The sequence below is a fragment of the Xyrauchen texanus genome, chromosome 5 (assembly GCF_025860055.1).
Source record: "Xyrauchen texanus isolate HMW12.3.18 chromosome 5, RBS_HiC_50CHRs, whole genome shotgun sequence".
NCBI classification, from domain to species: domain Eukaryota; kingdom Metazoa; phylum Chordata; class Actinopteri; order Cypriniformes; family Catostomidae; genus Xyrauchen; species Xyrauchen texanus.
This window is the reverse complement of record NC_068280.1, coordinates 45900911-45928301: the sequence shown is the minus strand read 5'-3', so window position 1 is coordinate 45928301 and position 27391 is coordinate 45900911. Positions and strand designations below refer to the sequence as shown.

The 27391-nt window shown below is 36.9% G+C and overlaps 1 protein-coding gene across 1 annotated transcript in view; it reads right to left on the bottom strand.

The window, feature by feature from the left end:
- Window positions 1–800: 800 nt before the first annotated feature.
- Window positions 801–27391, bottom strand: part of si:dkeyp-9d4.3 (caskin-1) — a 63907-nt gene continuing 37316 nt past the window's right edge. The window contains exons 8-21 of the mRNA XM_052126381.1: window positions 25496–25604; window positions 25292–25386; window positions 24170–24284; window positions 20595–20696; window positions 18836–19035; window positions 18624–18705; window positions 15263–15372; window positions 14711–14821; window positions 13105–13206; window positions 12878–13016; window positions 9055–9998; window positions 8028–8649; window positions 4612–5422; window positions 801–2890 (exon numbers count right to left, since the gene is read on the bottom strand). Of these exons, the coding sequence (XP_051982341.1) occupies window positions 2794–2890; window positions 4612–5422; window positions 8028–8649; window positions 9055–9998; window positions 12878–13016; window positions 13105–13206; window positions 14711–14821; window positions 15263–15372; window positions 18624–18705; window positions 18836–19035; window positions 20595–20696; window positions 24170–24284; window positions 25292–25386; window positions 25496–25604 (3639 nt within the window). The 3' untranslated portion in view covers window positions 801–2793. The remainder of the gene's footprint in view (window positions 2891–4611; window positions 5423–8027; window positions 8650–9054; window positions 9999–12877; window positions 13017–13104; window positions 13207–14710; window positions 14822–15262; window positions 15373–18623; window positions 18706–18835; window positions 19036–20594; window positions 20697–24169; window positions 24285–25291; window positions 25387–25495; window positions 25605–27391) is intronic.

The following is a 27391-nucleotide window of genomic DNA, read 5'->3' as shown; positions in this document are numbered from 1 at the left end:
AACATGGAAACTTTTTTACCAAAACACCTACTCCATTTCCAATGTGTGTGAAACTGCAGTATTGAATAAAATATATTAAAATCATTAACAAATATAAATTATAAATACAATTATTCTTATAGTAAATTTTCTTTGAAAAAAAAAAAAGTTTTATAAACAATAAGCAACTAGATTTCACTTGGGTCTTTTTAGTCCCATTTATGAATTTAAGGGGGTGATGTTACATACTGTATGCATTCTAGGGTTAAACTGTATTCAGGGACTTTGGTCAATGAAGAACTGAATAATTACAGGCCTGGTTCCCTTGTTGAGGACCATTAAGAGATGCTGCTCTTGTTCTTCTAAACAACCATTATTATGTTCTCCAGAAAAACAATTGACTTCATGACTTTTAACTAATTTTTTTCAAGCAAATATCAATGATCTCAAAATAATTAACACATCAATCTGAACACATTTTAATGTTTCAACTCAATATCACTACAATTTGCAATTCCTTTAGAAAATAGTCCTAAATAAAATAAATTCAAGTATAATAAAATAAAATATTCATGGATAGATTTTCAGATATTTACAGCATTGAACTTTTAGATTTATATGGTAGCGTAAGAAAATGCTGTGTGAGAGGCATTCATTGGTGAATTGAATGGCTCTTTTCTCCAAAATGTTGAATGTTGGTTGAATTTTTAGAAATGTAAGCTGCAGATTTCAGAAATCTAAATAATAACATTAATTTTGAACTGGCATAATCTACAGGGTTATCGGGCAAATATATTTAACATAAAAGTAATCCATTACCCTCAGAAAATGTAAAATAATATAAAACATCCCTTCATGTGACTCTAACAAAAAAAAAAAAAGTGCTTGTCCAAACTCTCAACAGCCCCTGAGGTTGTATTCATAACAATTTATTTATGCTAATTCCACATATTCTTAATGCTCTTTACATGGAAGAGGTCTTTGATGATAATTTCACCAGGATCAGACAAACACATTAGCCAGCTGAAGGTTCACACAAAAAAACAACTGGATTATTACACCATTTTTTTTTTTTAAACTGTAAAAGTTTATACTCCAACATCTATTCCATTGACTGTGCAGGGTCAGAATCAAAGACAACATTGTCATGATTGTCGGAAATGTTCACTTCTGCTGAGATGGCTGGTTTTAAAGTTTCACTTATAAAGCTAAATTAATAACATGGTGCATGGATAAAAATATTGCTCTGTAGTCTTAAACATCTTGCGATGACATAATCTTAAATGATCAAATTATAGACAATTATAGAATATGCAACTTCTTGTCAGTAAATCATTTTTGTTTGCAGTGACAGGAGTAATTGCACTGTCCAATAGGTCAATACACATTCAGCCCTTACAAAAAAGTACTATGGTGGTACATCTTTATATTTTATATAAAACATGGTACTGTATGATTACCATGGAATTTACATGGTACGCTCCAAAGGTCCAAAAATCGTTCAACATGTTCGTAAAAACATGGTAATACCATGGTACATTTTTGTAAGAGAAGACAAACATACTGTCTCCATAATTTTAAACACACACTCCCTAGATCTGTCTCTCAAACAGATCCCCCAACACACACAAGCACACACACATACAGTACATAAACACTGATACTATTAGAACATATTGTTTGGGAATGAGCAGGTGTCTGTAGCATTCCATATTGATGCATTCCGTACTCTATTCTATCAATGATAACTACTGTAAAACCTATATGTCATATATACACTATTCTTTTCAGCATCTTATTCTGTATTCTGTCTATTTCTATGTATTACACCTTCTGCAGGGTAGGATTTGTCAATGCAAAAACTTCACTACACAGTCAAACATTCACACACACACTGACAACAACAACAACAACAACAACAACAACAACAACAACAGTAATGACATACATGAAGATTACAATATACCTCTTTAAGTTTCAAAGCTTTTCTTCATTACAGTTCTTTAAGGAACTAAGAAACATTGACAGTGGACAAAGCAGTCCAAAAAGTTGAGAAAATTTTCAGGGTCATACTGTAAATTGGGCTGTGCTCTTCATATTTATTCAGTCCAAACCAAGAGTTTTTCACTAACTTGTCCAGCTGAAGACAATAAGGTGAAATGTAAAATTCCCCTTTAAAATAAGACTCCAGCTCCAGAGATGTGGACAATCAAAAATAATAATAAATCTTTAAACTTCCCAACATCATAAATGAGCACATTATGTGCCTGCCTTTCAGTGCTTTTTGCACAACCATCTAAATAAATATTTGTCATATTCATCAATATTCTCACACTGCATATGGTACACACATTCTCACATATTAGCATTTTTCTGCTTAAATTACATTTAGAAAGCTTGTTATATAGTCTCTCTTTAAATTGTGCTTATCTCTGGAAGCAGCATGTTTGCAGGCTGTATCTACAGGTTTGGATATATACCAGCAATTTATACTAGCAGTACCTATTCTGGTCACTAGAGTAAGACGAAAGGCTGGTGGAGAATGAAGGGGTTACAGATGTTCCAGTAAAATGAGAGATTTCCGTTCAAATGTAGATCTCTGGCGTTAGAAATTCAGCATTTAGATATCCTTGTTTTAATTGGACAAATTTGTATTTCATTGACGTTCCATTACCTGCATTCTGACCACACTTTAGTTCCTGCTATGTGGCATAATCATCCAGTACGTGCGAAGTAGGTTTTGCTTATCCTCGCTGAGAAACTTGAAGATTCAGCATTTTGAAATCCCAATGTAATCTCTGATCTTTGTGATTTTTAATCTAACATGGCCTCCAGCTGGTCAGCAAGATCATCGAACATGCTGCCGATGTCATCCAGGATATTGACTGTGCTCTTGTTCTCCACAACAGTGCTAAAGAGGGAGAAAGAAAGAAAAAATAGAGTAGACATAAACCGATAGGTAAAAGGAATAGTTCACACAAAAATTGAACTGTCATTTTTTTATTCATCATAATGTCCCTCCAAACCCAAATAACACTTTCTTTCGTGGAGCACAAAATAAAAAAAACATTTTCCTCCCATTTTCTCAATGTTTTAAGTCCTTGTGGTGGTGTAGTGACTCGCCTCAATCCGGGTGGAAGAAGACAAATCTCAGATGCCTCCGCATCTGAGACCTTCAATCCGCGCATCTCATCAAGTGGCTTGTTGAGCTTGTTACCGCGGAAACATAGCGCATGTGGAGGCTTCACGCTATTCTCAGCGGCATCCGTGCACAACTAACCACCCGCCCCACTGAGAGCGAGAACCACATTATAGCGACCATGAGGAGGTTACCCAATGTGACTCTACCCTGGGCCAATTTGGTTGCTTAGGAGACCTGGCTGAAGTCACTCGAATTCAAACTAACGACTCCAGGGGTGGTAGTTTACTCGCTGAGCTACCCAGGCCCCCAATAAAGACATTTTTACCAAGTCTTAATCTGCTTTTCATATTTGCCCACAAAGTGAATTGTCACTCTGAGCTGTCAAGCTCCAATAAGAGCAAAAAACACCATCAAAGTCTTCTGAAGCCAACTGATCACTTGGTTGTGATGAACAGACCAATTTTTTTTTATTTTATTTGAATATTAAATTTTGGCACCATTTATTCACTTCATCAATAATTTATTCATCAATAAATTATATGGCTTCATAAGACTTAAGATTTTTTTTTTTCCTTTTGTGTTCCACGGACCTAGCACTGTGGGTTTGCAGTGACATTAGGGTAAGTAAATAATGATAGAATATAAATGTTGGGGTTAAGTATTTAAACTTTAAATAATAACATGACAATAATGCAGTGATGCGAGTGCATAGTACAACCTGGTCTCATAAAATAACGTTACCATACCACTATACTAAACCACTTTTTCAAAATTATTTTTAGGTGGCTCATTATACATGTTGCAGCAGTTTCCTGGTGAAATGAACACTAGAGGTGCTAAAACAACAATAACTTGACGATGACACAAATCAAGAGTAAAACAGCAAATTATCTGTTCAGAAACATTTACTTTTCAGCCTGTTCTTACAAAACGCTATCTTTGACATCAAAACGCTTCCTATAGTGCATGACTAGTAAGACGATGCATTTTAATGTTTGCATCACATAACCAACTACATTTATGAGCTTGTTCAATGTGATCGATTTGCGCAGTAGCTCAACTGATAGAGCGTTGCACTTGCGATGGAAAGGACTGGGGAACAAGCCCTGAAGAGCACACAAGTAGATATGCGAGTCGAAATCGTCATATAAGCACAATGAAAGGACCTTGTTGCTTCTGCAATTGCATTTTTCATGTCACGTTTGCTTTTTATGACTCTATCGGTTAGGTTTAGGTTTAAGGTTTAGGGTAGGCCGTTCGGTTTTGTTGATTTAAAACTCGATATAGCATTAACCTTAAAACTGAATCTGTTTGGAAGAACAGTGAAATATCAGTGATATTTCAACTTGGAAATGATGCATTATGTGTAAGGTGCCACGAAATATCATTTTGCAAAAATGTTGCCACAGTCTTGTAATTTTCATGAGATCAGGCTCGCTTAGTACTACAGAGGAAGAATGATATTTGTCTTTAAACATCTACTCATGTACCTGTCCTCCTTTTTAATCTTCTCCTCGACTACTTCCAGAGCAGCAGCCAGGGAAGCGCTGGTTTCATCCAGTCTGAGTTGTTTCACGCCCCCTGTTTCAGCAATCTTCAATAACCCTTGGCTTCCCACCGCTGTCTTTCCATCTCCATCTAGTGATTCGCCCTCTACTTGTGTCTGTCTGGCAACACCTACCTTCCTTCTCCTCATAACCACAGGCCCCGCCCCCTCCCCTCTCTCTGTGACATGACTTTCTCCAGAGAACCCTGAAATGCAGCCTTGTTCTCCTTCATACGCTGGATCCACCTGGATGAGACCCATCCTCTCCGTCTTGTCTTGATTCCTTATTTCCTCTTCCTCTCTCTGCTTCTCTACTTCTCTCAGTCTCTTTTGCACAACATCCACTCCAGGAAGTTCAACTTCCAGAGGACTAGGGATGTCCACTGAGAGACCAGCCATGGAGGATCTTGGGGGCTTCACTGGAGCTGAGCCTGACCCTGGTGTAGACGGTGTTTGAGGGGTTTGAGGCGTTTGGGGTGTCTGAGGGCTCTGGGCAGGAGAAATTGCTGCTCGTGTGGAAAGTGTGCTCCCCTCTGTTGGTTTTGGGGTAACTGGACTCAGAGTCTGTGGTGGATACTCCACTTGGAGTTCAGCTAAAGCAGGGCTGAAGGAGGCACTGGATGGGCTGAGAGCGTCTGCGTGAGGGGAGCTGGTATTTCCGATGGGAAGGATCGGCTTGATTTTTACTGGTTTAGGCAGTGTAGGAGGTGGACTTGGCTTGGGAGATACTGGAGGAGGGATTTTCTTAACTTCCACTATAAAGAAAAAAAATATTTAATGTATGACTTGTCCAAAATCTTAATACATCAACCAAGAAATACAATTAAGTCATATTGGAGAATTATAAATATTAGGGATGTCCTGACTACCAATACCGACAGTGGTGCAGTGGCTAACAGTGGTCGACCCTGCTCACGTACTCATTCTCATATAAATGCTACGATACCAAAAACTGATTCCATTTGATGTACAAATGTCATTGCATAAATATTAACCTCACAAAAATCACAAACAGAAATGTCAGCGGTGTGAAATATTTCAAAATTAACAATGACGACCAAAGTAAACTTTGCTCTAACAAAATATAAAGTGGTACAAAAACATAAAAAAGAACCTGGTCCTTACATTTGCAAATATGTATTGGTTATAAATCTAAAGTTTGTTTTTTCCTGTGAAATTTTTGAATATTGACAATTTTTGACAATTACTTTTTTATAATGTATTTTAAGTTACAATTGCTGTAACCAAAAATGTCAGTAGGTCAGCTCTCTTGGTTTTGTTTATTTAGTGATTTGTAAATACTGTTTGTGACTTTTCATAATTTTGTTTCACAAATTACTGTTTTTGATGATGTCTATGGGGTAATATTTGCTGAAAAATAATAAACTGTCTTCAAATCAGTCTCACACCAGCCAGAACCAGAAACCCGAAACATTGATCATGATCTATAACACTGCAATAAATTGAATGGCATCCATGCGTATATTATATTATTTGTTTTCCTGTCTCAACCTAGGGACTCCTATCCTGAGGCCACAAGATCCGGCTTGATCCAGCTCCATTCCTGCTTCCTGTTGGACTCCAATGCTACGTGTCGCCGTGTGATGATGACTAAATGCAGCTGGTGCCAGCCAAACATCACTTCAGTCTATTACGATGGACTTCAGAGGATGAACTGATGCCATCTCCAACCATAAGACATGGGATACTTCATATGCCATTGTCTGAACCTTGGATTTAGGATGGACCACACCGAACCTCGCAGAAATTAGGTTGAACTGTAATGCACTTCATCGATCTCTGCCTGCATCACCTCGGTCTATTGATGGAATACGCTCTTGAAATGGAATACATGGACTATCAATTGCCAACAAAATCCTTCACCAGCCAATTAACAAGGACAATTGCATCTATGTGAACTTCTGCAGTTAATCCAGGATGGACTTCAAATACATTGGTCATTAATCTTACAGTTCATACAAAATCTATGTTTAAACACTGTCCCTTAAAACTTACTTAGTTTAATCATTTTAAACCATGACTTGCACTATACATAAGTCATATTTACATTATATTCATGATGTTTGCCATTCATCAACTGGCCCCCACAGTGAGCCTGGTTTCTCCCAAGGTTATTTTTCTCCATTAATCAACATCTTATGGAGTTTTGTGTTCCTTGTCACAGTCGCCTTCGGCTTGCTCACTGGGGTTAATAATATAATTGTTATTTAATTACTTATTTTTAAACATGATTAACAATCATATTTTATCTAATTACACAATGATGATTCATCGGCATTATAGACATTACAGTTTTATATTCTGTGAAATGCCTGATCTTCTGTAAAACTGCTTTGAAAAGATGTGTGTTGTGAAAGGCGCTTTACAAATAAAATTGACTTGACATGACTTTACTCACAGTATTGTATTGGAAAACTGCAAAAAAAAACAACAACAAAAAAAAAACAGGTATATGTTTTGGTATAAGTGAGTCTCAGAAAGGAAGTATCAGTACTTGTACTCTGTCTCCCAAAATTCTTATTGGGATATACCTAATAAATATGATAATAAGACATATAAAAGTAGATCTCACAGTGAATTACCATTGTCATCATACCACATTAAAGCTGCAATTCTTCAGAAAAATATTTAACATCTTTATTAAATTATTTATTTAGCTTTAAGGCCAAAACATTCTTTAGGCAAGTATGTGAATGCTTCTAGCTACATTAGCTCGATTTTGTGTGATGTTGCATTCAAAAACATGTCAGACCGCAAAATATTACTGATAGACTGCATTCATAATACAACGCAAGTAAATGTTGCATTCTCAACATTTCCGCAAGGGGTGCTATAGGGGACATTAGGCCAGAAATATTCTTTACCATACAAGTAAGTTAAAGTCATTATATTTATATTAACTTATATGAATAACAACGCATCTAGTTCAATGGCACAGACATTTGAAGGTAATTATTTGTTCTGTAACAGAAATATGCACGATCTGAAGCACGTTCAACTGGACCGTGCGTTGGCAATGCATTGACAAAGCATTCAAATCTGTGTGCGCTTACTTACATAAATTATGTTTCTACCGTAAATAATAATTGACCCAGCTGAAAAGGCCAACTTAGACTAGAATGAATTTCCATGCTGGTCCAGACTGGTTTGATGATGGTCTAGCAGATGAACCAGTTTGGTCATGCAAAACTTTATTTGTACAGCTTTCTGGTGAAGCTGTATGACCAAGGATTTCTGGTTGGGTAAGAAACATGTTGGGGACAACAGCATTGAAAACCCAACAACATTTTTATTGAATTTTTATTGAAATGCTCTTTGAATTGTAAAGAAAGGTGTTACCTGGACTATGTTGACCTTCTGGCCCTGGTAAGGGATCCCTCTTTGTAGGGGTTGGGAGGTCTGCTTTTTGAAGGGCCATTGCTGGTTTGAGTGAAATTGAGGGTTTCGGTATTTGTCGGAGAAGAGAGTCAAAGTTATCTGGTACTTCCTCTCTACCACCATCACCAACACAAGCTTCTGATATAGGCCTTCTCCGAGCATTCTCTAGCCCACCTTCATTTGTTCCATTACTTTGTGGTGGAGCTAATGCTTTAGGCCTTCGCTTTATCGTACCACTTTCTGTCAGGTTAAAATTTTCACCATCAGAGTGATGTGGTGGGCGTGGTCTTCTCAAAGTTGCTGTGGCATCCATCCGTGACCACATCTCCTGTGGCAGAGAAGAAATGCCCCCGTCAAGATGACTGATCATGGAACGTGGACGTGGCTCGGGGACCTGTTTATTTAAGGGGTTTTCTTGATGAGCTGTTCTATGATGCAAAGGAATCTCAGCTTCTTGCACACATTCATCAGGCTGCTTCTGAGAGTCTGAAAATCCAGGTACTGGTCCACTGATTGTGCGGCGACGACAGTCTTCATCTGAACTCAAAGCGTCACGGTTCTGCCGCAGTAGGTTTTGGTTCGCCTGGGGAACAACACACTAATTGGTCACCCAAATAACAAGACAGATGAAAGTGCATAACGAAGTCACATCCCCAATAACTATGCCAACACTGAAACCAAGAAATGGTTTCAAGGTTTTGTGACTGTCCTGCCAATTGTGGATTATAAAATTGTCCCATTTCCTTTTCTCTGAATCTGAGCATAGTTGAGCCAATTTTGGTCGGACTAACATTTAAAAAGGTATCAGAGAGATTATATCTCTGCATAAGAATATCATTGAGACTTGGAAGGGTCTTTTGACTCAGGCCAACAAGCAGCCATGAAGTAACACCATAGCAACTTCCTATCGATGTCCTAGCAACCACCCAGAACAGCTTGGACGTATAACCAAATTTTTTGTGTTTGTACAATGCAAATATTGGATTACCTGCAAATAAGTACTGCCACTTCCCTTACCACAGCTCCCAAGATTGGACATTTCAAGCATGGCTGCAATGTCTCTAACGCTGCCCCCAGATGAAGTTTTTTCAGAGGCAATGCCACAGTCGCTACGCCTTCGCTCCCTGTATGTCACATTGAGTAGCAAACTGTTAGCCCTGTTAGACCTTAAATCATCTGCCACAGCCTCATCAGCCAGGTTACCCGTGGATATAGAAGAGCAGGAGCGTTTGGGCGGAGTTGGGGGACGAATCCTTCTTCGAGGCCGAGCTGTGGCAAACGACTGACTGCGATTGACACTGTTGATGTCAAGGGATTCTCCCTTGATTTTTGCAGAACTACTGGAAGTAACTGTATGTCCACCTAGTGTGGCATATTTCACAGAGTAATCAGGCAAGGGTAACTCATGATCAGCATCAATGGACCTTCCATGCCTTGATGGTGTAGACGTTTGACCGTTGCCCTCTTCGGTGTCTCCTTTAGGCGGTAGGCAAAGTAATGGGACAGTACGGGCGTTAGCGTGTGAACGCGGCGAGTCGCAAGAGCCCCTGCTCTGCATTTTCAGTGGGGAGGAAGGGGTGTGTGAAGGGGAACTTGAAGCAGAAGAGGAGGTTCTGCCTTTTGTAGGGGTGTGAGGAGGTGTTTGGTTGGGGCTCTCGATTGAGCTTGGCTTTTTCAGAGGGGGAGGGACATTAGCTCTTTGTATGCCACGCCCTTGGGTGCTGTGTCGGGGAGAGCCTTGCCCCTCCGATCTTTTGCGTATTCTAACAGAGGAGGCAGAGTTCACATCTGGTTCGGTGCTGGTCACACTGGTTTCTAATGATTGTTTTGAGTCTTTGCTTTCTTCTGACTGGCTCTCCTTGCTGGGAATGTCCGCTTCTGGTGGGGGTTCACTCAGTCGTTTGACAGCTAACATCAACTTCTTCTGGTGTCCTTAGTGGGAATGAAAAACAAGATGTGGACAGTTACATATTTTTGTTTTGAGTTTTTTCCAAACATAAATCTTCATATACGTAAAACACAAATGTAATATGCATGTTTATATATAGTTTTAAGTGATATAAAAAGTAATTTATCTGTGCATACATGCAACATATATTCTGTTCTAATCTAATTACCTTTTTAGTCAAAAAGTAGTGTAACCCATTACATTTAAAACACTTGAAATCAGTTAAAAATGACCGACGTTCAGTTAAATTAACTTTTTAGTTACAAGTACTTTTAAGTACATTACTTAGGTTACACAAATGTTTACATACATTTAAAACATTTATTATTTTAATGTGCACATCTCTTTAGCCATGAACCCCATAATGAGAACTATGGATGTGCTCAAACCCTAATACCTTTTTCGGAAAGGCACGAACAATGACTTCAAAATTAATAACGGATTCATCGAATGATGTAAAAAATATTTGTATGACTGATTATTCAAAAAGCACAAGGATAAAGCGACATTTTAAATAAACATATCCTAAATTACAAGAAATGTATGAATCTGTGCAGCCAACATTTCTAATGTGCAAACCCTATGAATGAAAATGCGCACATTGGGATTTCAGATCGGATGGCCACGGTCTTAATTCCGTTTGTGGTTTCTGTTAATTGTGCACGTCTGGAGCTTGTCAAGAGTAACATTAACTAAGATACGACATAATTTACACTTTACACGTCTTGAAATGTCTATGTTAATGTATCACATGATTCACGCATGATTCTCATGTATTTATTTATAGCCAAAACCTGATGTTTAATTCCTGACCTGAAGTGATTTAATGTCGGAGCTCATCGTTCCATCTCTTATAATGGACCACATTTACAGTATATCCACATCAGCTATTAAGTTAAAATGCTCCATAAAGGTTTAAATGCTCCATAGAGTATTTATCTATTAGGAATATTCCTCCTTATGTAAACTGAAACATACTCCGTCTTTTTTCCTTCTTCTTTAAACTATGCTAAATTTGAATGTTAAGTGTTCTTGAACTCTGGTAATTTATGGTACTTTCATATGTTTGTAAGCTATTTTCATTTCATTTAATGTCTGAATTGGTATTTATTATTCACTGCAAAATGTGTGCTTGATATTTCACATTTTGCGCGACACCTCTTGCCTCCAGAATAATGTTGTTATTCATGCACAGACAAATGAAAATTCAGTTTCATGATGATATATATATATATGGAATACCAGGAGAAACCACAACATATTCCACAGTTAATGTAGCCTACAAATTCAGCTTCATCTTGTAAGAAAAAAAAAAAGAATAAAATAATATTTTTTTAAATAATATTTGTATAATAAAATTATTATTATTATTATTAGGCTATTATTATTAAAAAGTACTGTACATACAAGGCATATTTTATGAATAGAAACTATAAATGTAAGAGTAACACTTTTTTTTGACACACTTCTGGTTTAAGCACCACCCACACTTGGTTTTATCCAAAATACAGAGACAGATGCAGATCATTTTGTCATATGAACAGATACAGATACAAACACAGATATTGGCTTCGATGCATGCCCCTAACTATAACATTCAAAACATTATTTTAAATTAACTGTGGAGTGGAAAAACACATATTTCTGTGAAAAGTAATGTACTTACAAGTATTGTACTTATGTAATATGCAGGGTTGGGAGGATTACTTTGAAATGTATTCCACTACATATTACAGAATTCATGCTGGAAAATTTCATTTGTAACATATTCCATTAGATTACTCAAGGTCAGTAATGTATTCTAAATACTTTGGATTACTTCTTCAGCACTGGCAAATTGTTTCACTTGTTTTGACTATAAAAACTCTGTTAAAAACACATTCTCTGAAAAAACGAAATATCTTATGCAGTGTTGTTTCTAAAACAGGATCAATCAAATTGATCTTGTAATAAGGATTTTTTGATATTTGTACTGGAAAACAATAAAAAAATTATTATCAAGAATATGATTTTTGCCCTAATATCAAAGAAATTATGATCCAACTTGAATTTTCTTGTTAAAATATATGATCGTGTCTGGTAAAATGTGCATCTAAAATGTCTAGAAATAGCATTTTAGATTCGTGTAAAGCTGACAATTTACACAAGGTTTATTTCTATTTCTTCTGCTCCAAACATACTTCAAGCTTACTTACTTACTTACTTTGCTAGTATGAATGTAACACATCATAAGAAAGTGTTTCACCGCTGTTGAAATGCACTTTGGATCGCATCATTTATATGTATAAATGTTTTCCATCTGAAAGGATTTTATATTAAATGAAACAAATGACAATAAAATGCAAATGAATCTCTTCAGTAATTAAAATACTTTTTGAATGTAACTGTATTCTAATTAATAATGATTTAAATTGTAACTGTAGTGGAATACAGTTACTTATATTTTGTATTTTAAATACGTAATCCCGTTACATATATTTAATTACTCCTCAACCCTGGTAATATGATACATTTTTCAATGACATAATCAGTAAAGTAATATGATTACAATTTTAGAGACATATGTAGTCATATGTGGTGCATTCATTTTTTATTTTTTATTAAAATATCCAACCCTATTTAAAAATTCTAAAAATAGCCGTTTTTATATGTGTAAAATGCAGATAATTTCCCCAAATAATAGTAGAATTAAAATATTTACATATATGCCCAAAAATAGAAACTATAATTTATACAGTATACAGTATGTGTTCATATTTGGCCCTATATTTAATTTCTGATTCATTCATGTGAAGATTTGTACAGTAAAACACTAAAATTAATTTCCATGCTGATTTAAGCAGGTTTGGTGTAGTATACATGCCTAGTTTAGTGATGCCAATCTCCTTTAGGTCCTCCAAAGTAATATCACTAATGAAGTCCATATTGTCATAACCGTTCTGAACCAGAGTCTGATAGTATTGATTCAGACCAATCGCAGACAGCCACTCAGCCAGACTGGCCTATAAGGTTACAAAAACATTGTGTTTCTAGAATGAGTAATATTTTTGCAAAAGTATTGTGGGTGTTGTATGTAGATATTTCTCTTACAGGTTTCTCTTGAGGTATCCAGTCTGGGATGTTAATTTTGCTGATTTCAGTTAACATTTTCTTCCTGTGCCCTGGCTTTGTCACTCCAATTGCTGTGAGGTCCTGTAGGGTACAAACATTCTCAAAGCTGATTTAACAATTTGGTAGAATTATAGTCATTTCAATGTTAGAATAAGCTGAAGAAATATTTGTGAAAGGATTCGTATTTTAGGAGAAATATATGTATTATACATGTAATGTATAATGACTATCACCATATTGTATATTGATCCCAAAACCTATAAGGATACTTAATCCACACTTTAAAATAAATGTCATTGCATAAGATAACAAGTGGCATATGCAAACAAATGCTAAACCTTTTTTCTCAGAATTAACTTTACTTTTCTAAGCCATTTTGCAATTGCTTTTAACCAAATGGTCCCCAAGTCATTTTAGTTGATGTATGTAGTCAGTTCCTCTAAAGTTCACACAGGCACCCTACCAACAAAACCACAGCTGAAGATCATCAAATTAACTATGTTTCAAGTTTGACAAACAGAAAGTGTCCAAAAACCTTTTGTCTTATTTTAATTTGTGGTGTAGCTATACTTACAGTATATAATGTAAAACATGTCAAACATCTTTTAGTGAAATGTTTTGTTTAAAAAGGACTTGTGGTATCCTACTTTAAAGGGATATTTTACCCCAAATTTAAATTTTTAGAAGAAAATCTCAGCTCTGTAGGTCCATAAAGTGCAAGTCAATGGTGGCCAGACCTTTGAAGCTCAAAAATCACCTAAAGGCAGCATAAAAGTAATCCATAATACACATAAGTGGTTAAATCTGTCTTTAGAAGTGATACAATAGGTGTAGGTGAGAAACAGATCAATATTGAAATCCATTTTTTACTATAAAGCTCCTCTTTTACTTTCACTCTTTTAAAGTGATTGTATCACTTCAGAAGACATAGATTTAACCACTTAAGCATTATGGATTATTTTTATGCTGCCTTTATGTGATATTTGGAGCTTCAAATGTCTGTCCACCATTCATGTATGAAAGGACCCACTGAGCTGAGATATATTGATCTAAATATCTTTGTTTGTGTTCTGCAGAAGAAAGAAAGTCATACACATCTGGGATGGCATAAGGGTGAGTAACATTTTTGAGTTAAATATCCCTTAAACCCTTAAAATGCCACTTGGTGTGTCTCTATTGCAAGGTCATTCATGCATTTTTAAGTATGGCTTCATTCTTTAAATACTTTTTTCGGCCAGTGTATTTTTTTAAGATATACACACTATCATAGACAAAATTAGATAAATAAATATAGAAATAAATATAGAATGACACATTTAAAATCTACTATAAAACAAAGTGAGCAGAAATAAATAAGGAGAAAAGGATATTGTATTTATGCTTACTTTCATTATTTTTAATTTACTGATTGCAACATTTCATTATATATTTATTAATTTATTTATATAATTTTATACATTTATTATTTTGTGTATCAGGTCCACAGCTGTTGGTTTGGTAATTGTTTTTAAAAAAAAGAGTTAAACTTTGCGCTCACACGGACACTCTGCATGATGTTTGACAATGTTGTTTGTGTATTTGTTACCTCTGGTGTAATTCTGCTAATGGTTTGTAGGTCATAACCAGCAGTGAGAAAGTTTGTTGTGTAGAACTGCAGTTGAGCACTTGTGAGCCATTCAACAACAGCCTCCGAGGTCTACAACCACACACACACGCACACACACACACACACACACACACACACACACACACACACACACACACACACACACACACACACACACACAAACACACAAAGAAACACAAAGAATGACAGAAAAAAAGATAAACAAATCTACATTTCAGACTTTACTTTGACATGATGCTCTGTCATACATGAAAGTGTGTCAGGCAGTATACATTACAGCCACTGTGTGGGAGCAAATAACATTCTTGCATCAGAATCCACAAACAAAACAAGATACTTATAAACATGCAATAAATCAAAGGCCTTATTTTGAATTTACAGTATTCATTCTCATTCAGGTCATAAAAATTACCTGCTAGCCCACCGTCAGGCCATTTAAGAGACAAATATAGACACATGGATGCATTATGATTCACATACACAAACCTGGGCCACCAGACACACACTTGCCTTGCTTTCAGCTGAAGCTTCGTCTTTCCTCTGTAGCAATGGATCCACAAAGGGTTTTTTCCTCTGCTGACGAGGGAGAACAGATGCACTCTGAGTGCGCTGGGAAGACCCTAAGGCAAAAAATAAGTAAAACAATTTTTAAATTGAACAATTCTTTTACTATTTTTACTCATGAGGACTTATAGGCATAGGCTATTGACGGGGGTCAAATCATGAGGATTACATTTGTATTTGATATTTTGAGATAAGACAAACTGTAACTTTCAGAACTCAAATAATCCAGTGAAAAAAGATCATTTATTGAAACTGACCTGCAAAAGGCCTGTTCTGAAATCCTCACAAAAAACACGTAAACAACGCTCGTTATTTATTCGTTACTTACAAACTTGTCTGCTCAGTCACAGTTAAGTAATGAGGATAAAGTAGGATAGATTTAATAATTTCTAAACTCCAGAAGATCGAACAAGAGTTAAAAGTCTAGAAAGTTCATTAGACTTGTGGGCTATGTGGTGCAGCACCTGCCGCTCTGCATATCCTTCTGAAGATTTTCAGCATTAGAAACTAAAGGCTAAAGTTTATTTTTAACAAGATGATTATTTCAGTCTGACCTACAAAGTTTGAGGGACACATCATCGCACCTTTCACATAACCCAAGCTTTGCAAAGACACTGTTATTGAAGGATAGTGCACTTAAAAACTACATTCGGTGCGACAGCAAACCTGCAGCAAAGTGCCCTTACTTATTTCACATGGAAAGAGGGCTTTTACACACACGTCTTAAAGGCACAGCAAAACACAGCCATTTACATTTACATTTACATTTATGCATTTGTCAGATGCTTTTATCCAAAGCGACTTACAGAGCCCTTATTACAGGGACAATCCCCCTGGAGCATCCTGGAGTTAAGTGCCTTGCTCAAGGACACAATGGTGGTGGCTGTGGGGTTCGAACCAGTGTCCTTCTGATTACCAGATTAGCAGTTATGTGCTTAGACCACTACACCACCACCACTCCAGCCAATGTGAAAAATACTATGATTCTGAGAGAAGGGGAAAAACGGTCATATCAAACTAAACTGTGACTGTTTTGGCGAGCCTGATCTCATGACAATTATGTGAATATTGCGACGTTTTGGCCAAATTTTATTTTGAGTTCCAAGGTAAAATATCCACTGTGTGGTACTAAAAGCTAATTACATTTTCTCCCAAACAGATGCAGTTTTTAAGGTTAATGCTTTTCCAAGTTTTAAATAAACAAAACCTCAAGCCCTACATTAAACCTTAAACCTAAACCTAGCCAATAGAATCATAAAAAAGCAAATATGACATAAAAAAAAACCCAATAGATGAAGCAATCACATAATCTTGAGATGCATCTATTGGCACTTTTACACTGCACGTTTTGGTTCGACTCGCCTCAACTCTACTTGCTTTACGTTTCATTTCCACTGTTTAGTGCATCTCATCGTGGGTGGGATTATAGGCTGATCGTCATAGTTGCGCCACCTCTACTTCCGTGACATCATCTTAAACATGACACAAACTGACCAAAACAATAGCACGACCGCTAGCTGTTAGCTACTAGCTCATTGTGCTGCATTAAGCAGTTGTTGCATGGTGATTTTACACAAGTGTAACAGTTACATTTTCCTGTTTGTTTTAGAAGCAAGCTTTCCAGTCGCTGGTCAACTAAATAAAGTGAAGCTTTCAAGCAGAGTATAGAGTTAACGTAACAAAACATACCATCCTCCATCGTGGCAGGGCACTCTCCCTCCCATTGCGCGCCGGTTTAGAAAGTGTCCATTTGGTCGAACCATTTCCACTTGATGGTTCTGTAGTCACTTTAAATTTCCCTACACTGTTGGTAGGTCCGGCGGTAGCCGTGTACGGCCAACAGCTGAAACATTTCCTGAGATACTTTTTCGTTTCGCTCATCGCTAACGAGTGGACCGTCTGCACCTCTTTTATTGAACATGGTGTGGTTTTGCGCACAGCCATTTCTACTGTCACAATTCTGAAGTTGCGAGAACAATTGATACTTTTATCGCTTTTGCTAACTTTAAAACTAGCAGGTTGATGTAGCGTGTCGGAAATCCAGTGACGCTGGTAGTGACGATTATCCCTGACCAATCAGTGATCTGCAGGGTTTTGACGTCACATTTAGTATTGGCTCGGCTCGTTTGGAACCTCGACCGTGGTACCAGGTACTACCGTATCCACAGTGGGAAACCCCCAAAAAGCGAGAAGAGTCGAGTTGAGCTGTACAGTGCAGTGGAAAAGTCATGTATTAGAGTCAAAGTGTTTAGATGTTATTAGATGGCATTTTGTGAGGAACAGGGCGAAAAGTACACTGGCAGCCAAAAGTTTGGAATAATGTACAAAGAAATTGGTTCTTTTATTCATCAAAGTGGCATTCAACTGATCACAATGTATAGTAAGGACATTAATAACTTGAAAAATTACTATTACAATTTGAAAGAAATTTTCAGAATTTCTTAAACTACTTCAAATAGCACCTTACAGTCTAGATGATCCCACAAGTGATTTTCTAGTACCAAATTAGCAATTTAGCATGATTACTCAAGGATAAGGTGTTGGAGTGATGGCTGCTGGAACTGGGGCCTGTTTAGATTAGATAAAAAATTAAATTTTTTCAAATTGTGATTGTGTTGTTTTTACATAAATAATGTCCTGACTATACTTTGTGATCAGTTGAATACCACTTTGGTGAATAAAATAACCAATTTCCTTCCGAAACAGCAAAATCTGTACATTATTCCCGCAAGTTCAATCTGGCCACCAGTATATTTATTTATGAACTGATAATCTGGTGTTTTACTAGTGATTTCTGTGAATGGGAATAAAAATCGTTGTTGTTGTAGCACCTCAAGTGTTTTTTTTACCAGTAAACTGCTGTGATATATATACAACAAGCCACATAAAATTTTTTCTGTGAAACCAGTTTGGGTTTGGCTCAAAAACATTTTTTTATAAGTGGATCTCAGGAAGAAGAGAAAAAAAGTTTAATATTGTACGCTTTATAACATCTGGAGGCACGGCAACATGGACATATGAGACATATACAAATTAGACAGATGAGACAAACCAATTCATTTGACATTTTTGTAAAATCAATTGGTTGTATTCTAACATCAGTGTAAGAATAAAGGCTTTGGTGCATTATGGGCAAATGTATATACTTATTTTATTTCAAGCAACGTAAAGAAAATTTAACTGCAGAGACCATCCTGGGAGTGTACAGCACATGTACAGCAATTAGCATGTTTTATTTAGTATCTTTTAAGAATGTAAAATACTGATTAAATTGGTGGATAAGTAATGGGTATATATATTGCAGTACCTGAAATAGGATCTACAGATTGTGATTGGTCCATAAGATGTTCTTTTGCTTTGGCTGATTGGGACAGCACTGTGGCCAACAGCTAAAACACATACACACCCACACACATATACACACACACAATCAATGGGAGAAAATGTGAGAAAGACTGACAAAGGAAATAATACTGAAATATTGTCCTTATGAGTGGATGCGATTGGTTTGTGTCCCACCTTCACACCCTCTGCTTGAGCGTGCAGTCCCGGCACATTGAGGCCGTGTGGGTTAATTCCAGGTGAGTGTGTTGGGGTGGTCGGCACAGGCACAGGTGAGTTGGCAAGGTGAGCATTGGCATTACTGCTTTGAACACTAGTAGACGAACGTCCACTGGTAAGACTGCCTGTGCTGCCCATGCTGCCAACACTGCCCACAGCTGATAGACAAATATGTCATGCAAGGATAAAGAAATTAGTAATGTTAAAGACAAAAAAATGGGGCTGCGTCTTCATGTTGTGCTGTCTGCTGTCTGTCAGGGGTGTGTCTAGAAGGTTTTTCTCTTTCGTTTACATGCCGTTTAAGTCACACAGCAACGATGAACGTCTGTTTTAATAAATAGTCATTCTTGATGATCAATTCAAGCTCTAAAATAAAATTTTCACATAATAAATGTGATAATTTCATCTCTATGTGTGCTATTGTCGGTCATGCGATATTGTAAGTCTGTGAAGAAGTACATCAATCAGCGCTGGTAGTAGGAGTCTGACTGGGAGGCCTAGTGGTAACTAATTCGCCCTGTGTATAAGATGCTTAGGGTTCTAATGTGCTTTTAACAAAGATTGCATCCACACCTCAGTGGATGTATATCTTGAGTGGGGACATATTTGTTTGCATTTTTCTATGGGATTCGACTGGAAAAGAGCGCGAGCTGCGGAACTCGCAGCAATGAGGAGAGATCGCTGCCCACTCTCGATTCCTCAAGTGCATCACTGCAGCACATATGTTGCTATTGTCTTACTACTGTATAATTAATGCTTATGTTGTTTATGAGCATGCCGTTGTTATTTTGCTAGCAATCTTGAACTGACTTTATATAAATTCTTTTGATAAACATAGTTAACAGATGAACGTAGTTACACACACTTAGACTATACAAAACAGGCTGAGCATGTGTAAGAAGTTGACGAAAAAAAGGGATCACTTCTAGACAAGACCGTTGTTAAGTGTGAGTTGATCTCTGTATAAGCTGTGCATTGCCTACAAAGCTGTAGTTTCACTTACTGCCCCCTGGAGAAAACAGGTGGTACTTCAAGCTTGAATTGCTCAGGAATCTTCCTTATTACGCCCAGGGACATGATTAATTGCATAATTTTTTGTAACACATGCAATTTATATAATTTATCATACTTAAATTACATGTTAAATTGACAGCCCTAAAAAAATTTGATCCTCTTAAGTAAGTTTGTGCATATTTTTAGCTTAACAGATATAGATAAATAAAATGTAAAGGTGCACTCAGTCATTTTTTTTCACATTTAAAACGTTTTACTCCTAAAGAAATTAATTGTGATTTTTAAACATATGTATAAAATCATGATCACTCACGTGGAATGAAGTCTCCAGTCACATTAACCTTATAAAAGCCGCTTTATTCTACATGGAGAGGGTTCCTCATGGGGGCTGACATGTTGAGATCACATGACCAGTCAATGCTTCTCACCTAATCTCACTAACCAGCCTGTTATTGGACACTTTCACCCTTGGATTATATTAATTATGGCTGACTGTGAATATAACATTTCTACAATGGCATATGTGACTGAAAACTATAGATTTTGATTGATGTCCTAGTTCACACAAGCAAAACGTTACTGAGTGCACCTTTAACTTGCATGAGATTCAAAAGACATTTTGTGTAGTGTGTATTTGGGCGGTTGACATATAACCCAATTTGATTTTTGATATGGATTTTGTATCTTCCGAAATGTTATGTACCTGCTAAAGGTTTCCTCAGCACCCAAATGTCCTCGTTGGCACCGCTCTGCTGGCCGCTGAGGGTTGGTGAACCATGAGGGCTGGAAACAGATCCTCTAGAGCCTGAAAGATATCATACATGCACACAAACATAGTGATGTAAGGGAAAAATGACCTTGTAAACTCCTAATTGACAACCACAGAAGGGAGCGGATAGCAAAGGAGTTATTTGGGGCAGTTCAAATGGACTGTAGCACATCTGGCAGTCATCTGGAGCCTTGCTGATGAAAATGTATGTTTGAAAATGTACGAAAGCCTAAGAACTTTTGCATTGTGCCATTGTTTTTTATGGCAATTACTTTTCATAATACAGTTTTAAATACAATACAATATAAGGCTTAATCATCTTGAAAATTATGTCATAATGCAAAACATAGTTTTTTCTAAGCACAATATAATTTTTTATTTCGCACCCACTTTAAATATTAGATGTCTTTTACTATTATGTATTGATGCATTTGATACAATGTACTTTTTATGTACATATGTGTTGTTGCATTGAACTTACATTCATAGTACATGCATTTAATTATGTCTATAGTTATAGTGTTAACCTTTCCCCTAACCCCTGAATCAAGCCCCAACCCTGAGCCTAAAACCGGATTACCCCAACCCTACTTTTAAACCCACCAGTACCTTAACCTCAGGAGCAGACAATGTGAATATTGTGCAAATTGTGCAGAACAACATGTAGTTACACAGTAAATACATTGTATTTTATGTGTTTTAAGGTTAATACATATTAGATAAAGGTGGAGTAAGTTGTTTTAATCTAATATACTTTTTGTCAAATTCCACAAATATCTCTTCATGGTCCGCTAGCTGTCCATTCTGTGTGTGTGCACTTAAAAAAAAAGCTGGTGTTTGTACACAGCCCTGGCTCTATTAATGGGAAAATAAACAAAGTGGATCGGACCGATCCACACAACACTGTTGCAATCACACAGCATTGGCAATGCGTGTGCAAGAATTTAGTGGGCGGAGCATCTGAAGGAGTACTAAAGGGAGGGGTGTGTTTGTTTGGCTGATGAATTCAGTTATCAACAGTCTTTCTCAAGAATTGCTTACTCCACCTTTAAAGCCACCTAATATAAAGTGGGACTTTTTTGGAGTGAACTATGACTTGGACATGTCCTTGACAGGTCTAATAAGATTCTCCCAAATTTCTTAAACAATTTTTTCCAAATTTTTTGAAAAACATTAAAATGTGTCCCATTGTTTCCAATGTTTTATCCCAATCCTTCCCGATGTTTTGTGGTAAACATCCAATTTTTCCATAGACATCAAGATTCAAATCCCACTTTTGCATCTTAAAGTAGTAGTTCCCTCAAAAATGTAATTTCATTCATAATTTACTCATCCTCATGCTGTTGCTCACATGTTCAAGTGAGAACTAGTGTTTTTGTTTAGTGCTACACAACACATGCGTGTCACTGTGAACAAGCTTTTGTCGTAGCGCATATGAGCGTGTAACGGATGCCAATATTTTCACTAACAAACATTTCTTAAATTCGAGTTGTTTCTCACAATATACTGTATACCATATCCATTCAATGGACTTGAAATATGATGCACAAGTCGCATGGACTACTTTTCTGATATTTCTGATACTCCTTTTGGGTTCCGCAAAATAATGAAAGTCAAATGGGAACAAAATGATGTTGAGTAAATTATGATAGAGTTATAATTTTGGGTAGAACTATCATTATATCTGTGATCATGAAGTTAAGAAAGGCAGATTCACGTATGATATGATATGATTATGAAGGGTGAATATGTGTGTGATTCTGACTGTGTACGTGTGTGTTTATACCTGTCTCTTTTTGCGGCTCCTCTGTGCGGGAGGAGGCTGGTTCATACACAAATGTTCTGCAGGTGGGCATATTATAGCCAAATGAGGTGAAGAGGGGCTGATGGGAAAGGGGCTGGATAGGATGGGGGGTGAGTGGGAGAGAAAAAATGTGGGAGGAGTCACCGTTCACCATGACAACTGAACCAATTGCTGGCGGACGGATCTGTATCATAAGATACTGTTGGGTTGAGGGACCTAGGTACAACAGAACGGTAACACCCAAAACACAAACAACAACAACAAGAACGAAAAAACAGGAAAGGAAACACAAAACAAAAACATGTTCAAGCAAAAAGATCTAACTCTATCTTAGAGCTTAACTTTATTATACGATATAGTTTAACATGCAAGGTGAAAATAAACATATGTACATCTGAGTTAATTTAGTTTTAAACTAAATTAAAAATAAAAAGTTATAGTCATGTTGCATGCACACTATTCCACAAAGCATACTGTATACTTGCAATGCAATTCCCAAAAACACAAAATTTAATCTATGTTAACTAATCTATGTGCTCTGCATGCAGACTAAACTTTCATGCAAGAAAAGGGAGATTAAGGGGTTGTGGAGAATGATGGAGTGTTATCTATATACAAAGAATCTACATGTATATTTTAAAATGTGTTGCCATTTGAAAGTGACATCTGTGCTTCCCTGTTCAAGAGAAGCACCAGTTGCCACTGATCTGCATGTATGAGTGTGTGCAAGCATGTTTCCATACATGTTTATGTGTACAAGTGAGAATCCCCTAATGTGAAAATAAAGAAGGCACATAAACAAAGGCACAGGTGGATGGAGAAATGCATTTTTCCACTATTTTCATTTTTCACTTACTCTTTTAATTCCCTTCAAGCTGATGCCTCTATTTAAAATCACTTGACTGGTGATAAAGGGCAGGACAGTTGGATACAGAGCAAATGAACAACTACCACACACACACACCACAGTCACATAATTTAATAGAGATCAGGCTGTAAAAATACAATAACTGTGCGATTTACCTATTTTGTCAACTTCAGAACATTAAATATCAATTGCATTCTAGCAACAACAAACAAGCCAAAAAGTGGCATAAATTTGTGATTGCCAGTGTTGAGGAGTAACTAACAAAATGTAGCAAAGCTACTAAACTCAATGTTTCAGTAGTGTGCTAATTATAGTGGTTCAGCTCTTCTCAAAATAGAGTAGCTTTTCCCGTAACACTTTCTCTCAATCATATTTGGGATGTCCTATTCATTTCAGTGAATCGGTTTGGATGGTTCATGAGTCAGAATGCAGAACACAGAATTTTGAAATGGGCTTGTAAAAGTCAAATTATATTTAACTTCATACATCTTCTCAAAAAGGCGACACTCTTAACGTGAGACACTGAAAAACAGCGAGAAGAGAAGCTGTAGCCAAAGAGTCCATCTGACACATACACAGACCAACAATTACAAATTGTGCATAATGTATACTCTTCTGAGTGTTGGGTTTATTTGTATCTGTTTGTATGAGTATTTGAGTAAACAAAATTACCAAAATACCCATTCCTAACAAACATACACACCATCAAATACATAAACACGCACATGAAGAAATGCATGCACTAAATACAAACTCACCCACACTTAACGTGAAAAGCAGATGACTTTTAGATAGACCTTGAAGTAAAATGTGTCATTTGATGATGCTATAGCACACCTGCCCTTTTGATGACTTCCACCATGTTGGACGGAAAGTACCCCACACGGTCATTTCCTGTACGGTTGTCATGGATACAGCCCTTCCATTGACCATCAGAATGCTGCTCCAAGACCTGAGGAACAAACCGAAATGTTGCAATAGTTTTGTGTAATAGTTTGTAATCCTGACCTAAAAATGTAATTTTTTTGTCAAAATGTCAAAATTGTGTCAAACACAGACTCTTCGCCTAAAAACGCTATTTCAAGGTTTTTTAAAAGCTCCCGGTGACAACAAGTCTGGAATGTAACACAGTGTCCTAACTAGGCACAACCTGACAAATCTCCAGCGTCAAGTAATTTTTACACCTGGGAAATGCTGTGCAAAAATGGCAAACTCTTTCTTAAAATGGTAAGTTCCAATATGGTTGGCTGACTTTATGCAACTTCAGCAAGACAGGGTTCACACATTTTTATCAGTTGTTTGGGAATCAAAGTTGTGCTTATGGCAAATTAAAGCTATGTGTAAGTTTCCAGACTGACGAAATGTTCAGAGGAAGGCCTAGTTGCTGGATTTCCCAAAAGATTAGCAAGTAAATGAGATATGCTTGATCATGCCTATTCTACTTTCCTCTCAGAGTTATATACAGTTACATACAGTATATCCCCACCTTTGTCATATAAGTGAACTGTGCTTTGTCAGTTTACTTGTCTGTCAGGGCAGTTCTCTCAGAGGTCTCGATAATATGGAATAACATAAGGTAGTGATAAATTAGTTATCTTTGGCGTAAGCCCCATCCTACGGTTCAGCATCAGGATTCTCACTCGAACCAAAGGATCCTGCCGGCAGGCAAAGACGGCAGAGGAGAGGAGCTTACCACTAGTAATTGAATGGATGAATGACGTAATGCTACCACGAGTCCTACGCAAGAACTATCACTTAAGCTTCCATTTCTTGGATAGGATAAGCTTCAATGTGGACAAACTGGTGATAAATCAACTTTGTTTACATTAATACCTCATCAATACAGTCTTTTTGACCAATAAGTTTGTATCAGCTACATAAAATCAATCTTTTTCCACATAGTTTGTTAAAATTGCTGTGTTTTTGGACATATTTTAAAGGAGAGAAGTGTTTATTTACCGTGATGATATCGCCTGTTTTAATGTTGAGGCTTGTAAGGTCATAATTGTTGCAATAATCCTTAAGAGCCCTCACTTGCATGGCAGCTGATGCATCTGTAAGCAGACAAAAATACAGAGAAACCAAGAAAGAGAGTTCAGCAAGCCTTTGTCTCAAAATTTCTATGTGAATTTGTGTTTTCAAATACTTTCTCCCCCATTGTACCTCTCAGCATCTGTTTGATTTCCTTGCTGGCTTGGGTCGTGGTGAACTGGTTTACAATGTCCAGTGCTGTCTGAGAGTATGTGTTCCTCACCCCTGCACTGATACCACTCTGAAGAGAGAAACCAGAACATACACTTACATGACTGGTAAACAGCTTCAGCCATGTTCATGTCATCTCATTTTACCCGAAATTCAACAGAACATTTTCAGAAATTATTTTGAAAAGCTACTTTTGAAACAGTTATGTTTTTCTTTCCATTGTGACATCTTCTAAGAGAAAATGTGCTAGTTTGTCATTAAAATAATGTCACAATCGAAATGTTCCAAAACAAATATATATATACAGGTACATATATATACAAACATATATGCCACGGTCTCAAATCACTGAGATAAAAATTTTTCCCCCATTCTGATGGTTGATGTGAACATTAACTGAAGCTCCTGACCCGTATATGACTGATTTTATGCACTGCTGCCACATGATTGGCTGATTAGATAATCGCATGGATGTTCGTTGGTGCCAGATGTGCTGGTTTGAGTATTTCTGTAACTGCTGATCTCCTGGGATTTTCATGTACAACAGTCTCTAGAATTTACTCTGAAAGGTGCCAAAAACAATAAGCATCCAGTGAGTGGCAGTTCTGTGGATGGAAATGCCTTGTTGATGAGAGAGGTCAACAGAGAATAGCCCGACTGGTTCAATCTGACAAAGTCTATGTTAGCTCAGATAACCGCTCTGTACGATTGTGTGCTTGGTGCTGTTTTGGCAGCACGAAGGGGACCTACACAATTAGGCAGGGGGTTTTAATTTTGTGGTTGATCTGTGTATATACACTGTATGTTTAATAATATATATACACATACAGGTTTGGGGAGTAACAGTAACAGGATTGTAATGGGATTACATATTTAAAATACTGTATTGGACTACAGTTACAGTTTAAATCATTGGTACTTCATGTGTGGCAGGATTCTGACACTTAAGCATTTTGTTATGTTTTCTCTTGTTTGTATGCACATGGCTTTGTGTTTGTTAGCCATGTGCTTCCCTGCCTCCTCCGGCTCGTTCCCTCACCCCTCCTCCTTGTTTAGCCTTTGTTCTGTTCTTGTTATGTCAATTGCTCTCACCTGTTTTCCCTCATTACCCTCCTCATTTCCTTTCCTTTATTATCCTTGTGTTGGTCTAGTCGGTTCATTGTCATTTTGCCTGTGTCATGTTGGGCAGCTTAGCGTTATTTTCTGGTTATTCCCCCAGATTTGATTCCAGTGCTTTCTGTTTGATTTATTTTCCCCTTAGTTTATTCAGTGTTTTATCTCTCATGGGTTTTTATTTCCCCAGCCAGTTTGGCTTTAGTCTGAGTTGTTTTTGTTAATAAAAGTAATTTTGTTCTATTTATGGTCTGTCGTTGGATTCATCTGTCCATGAACGTGACACTTTCTTACGATGTGTTACATTCAAACAAGCCATACTGTTGTAAGTGAAATGGTGGGTATGACGTAATTGAGAAACTTTCCTTTGGGAGCTTAATAGAGAAGCTACATATTGTTTCTACAGCTTACCAAAAAAACCGTCAGAAACACTTTGACAGATGAAACAGAAATCCTATAAATACACGATTACATGCCTTGCCGATGTTTTTTTTTTATACAGTTAGGGTATTTTTTACAAGAAATGCTCATCAATGTAGACTTTAACATTGTATAGAAAGCTACAAATACATTTTTGCCTCATTCTATAAACAGAATCCACATTTGATCAGAAAAGGATGTTGTTGTGTACACTCTGTGGCGTTTTAAAGTATGGAGCAGATTTTCTGTAAAAATCCCAAAAACATTATTAATTTGAGTAGTAAAACTGAATGAGATATTTAGGCTTTTTTCAGAGAATGTTTT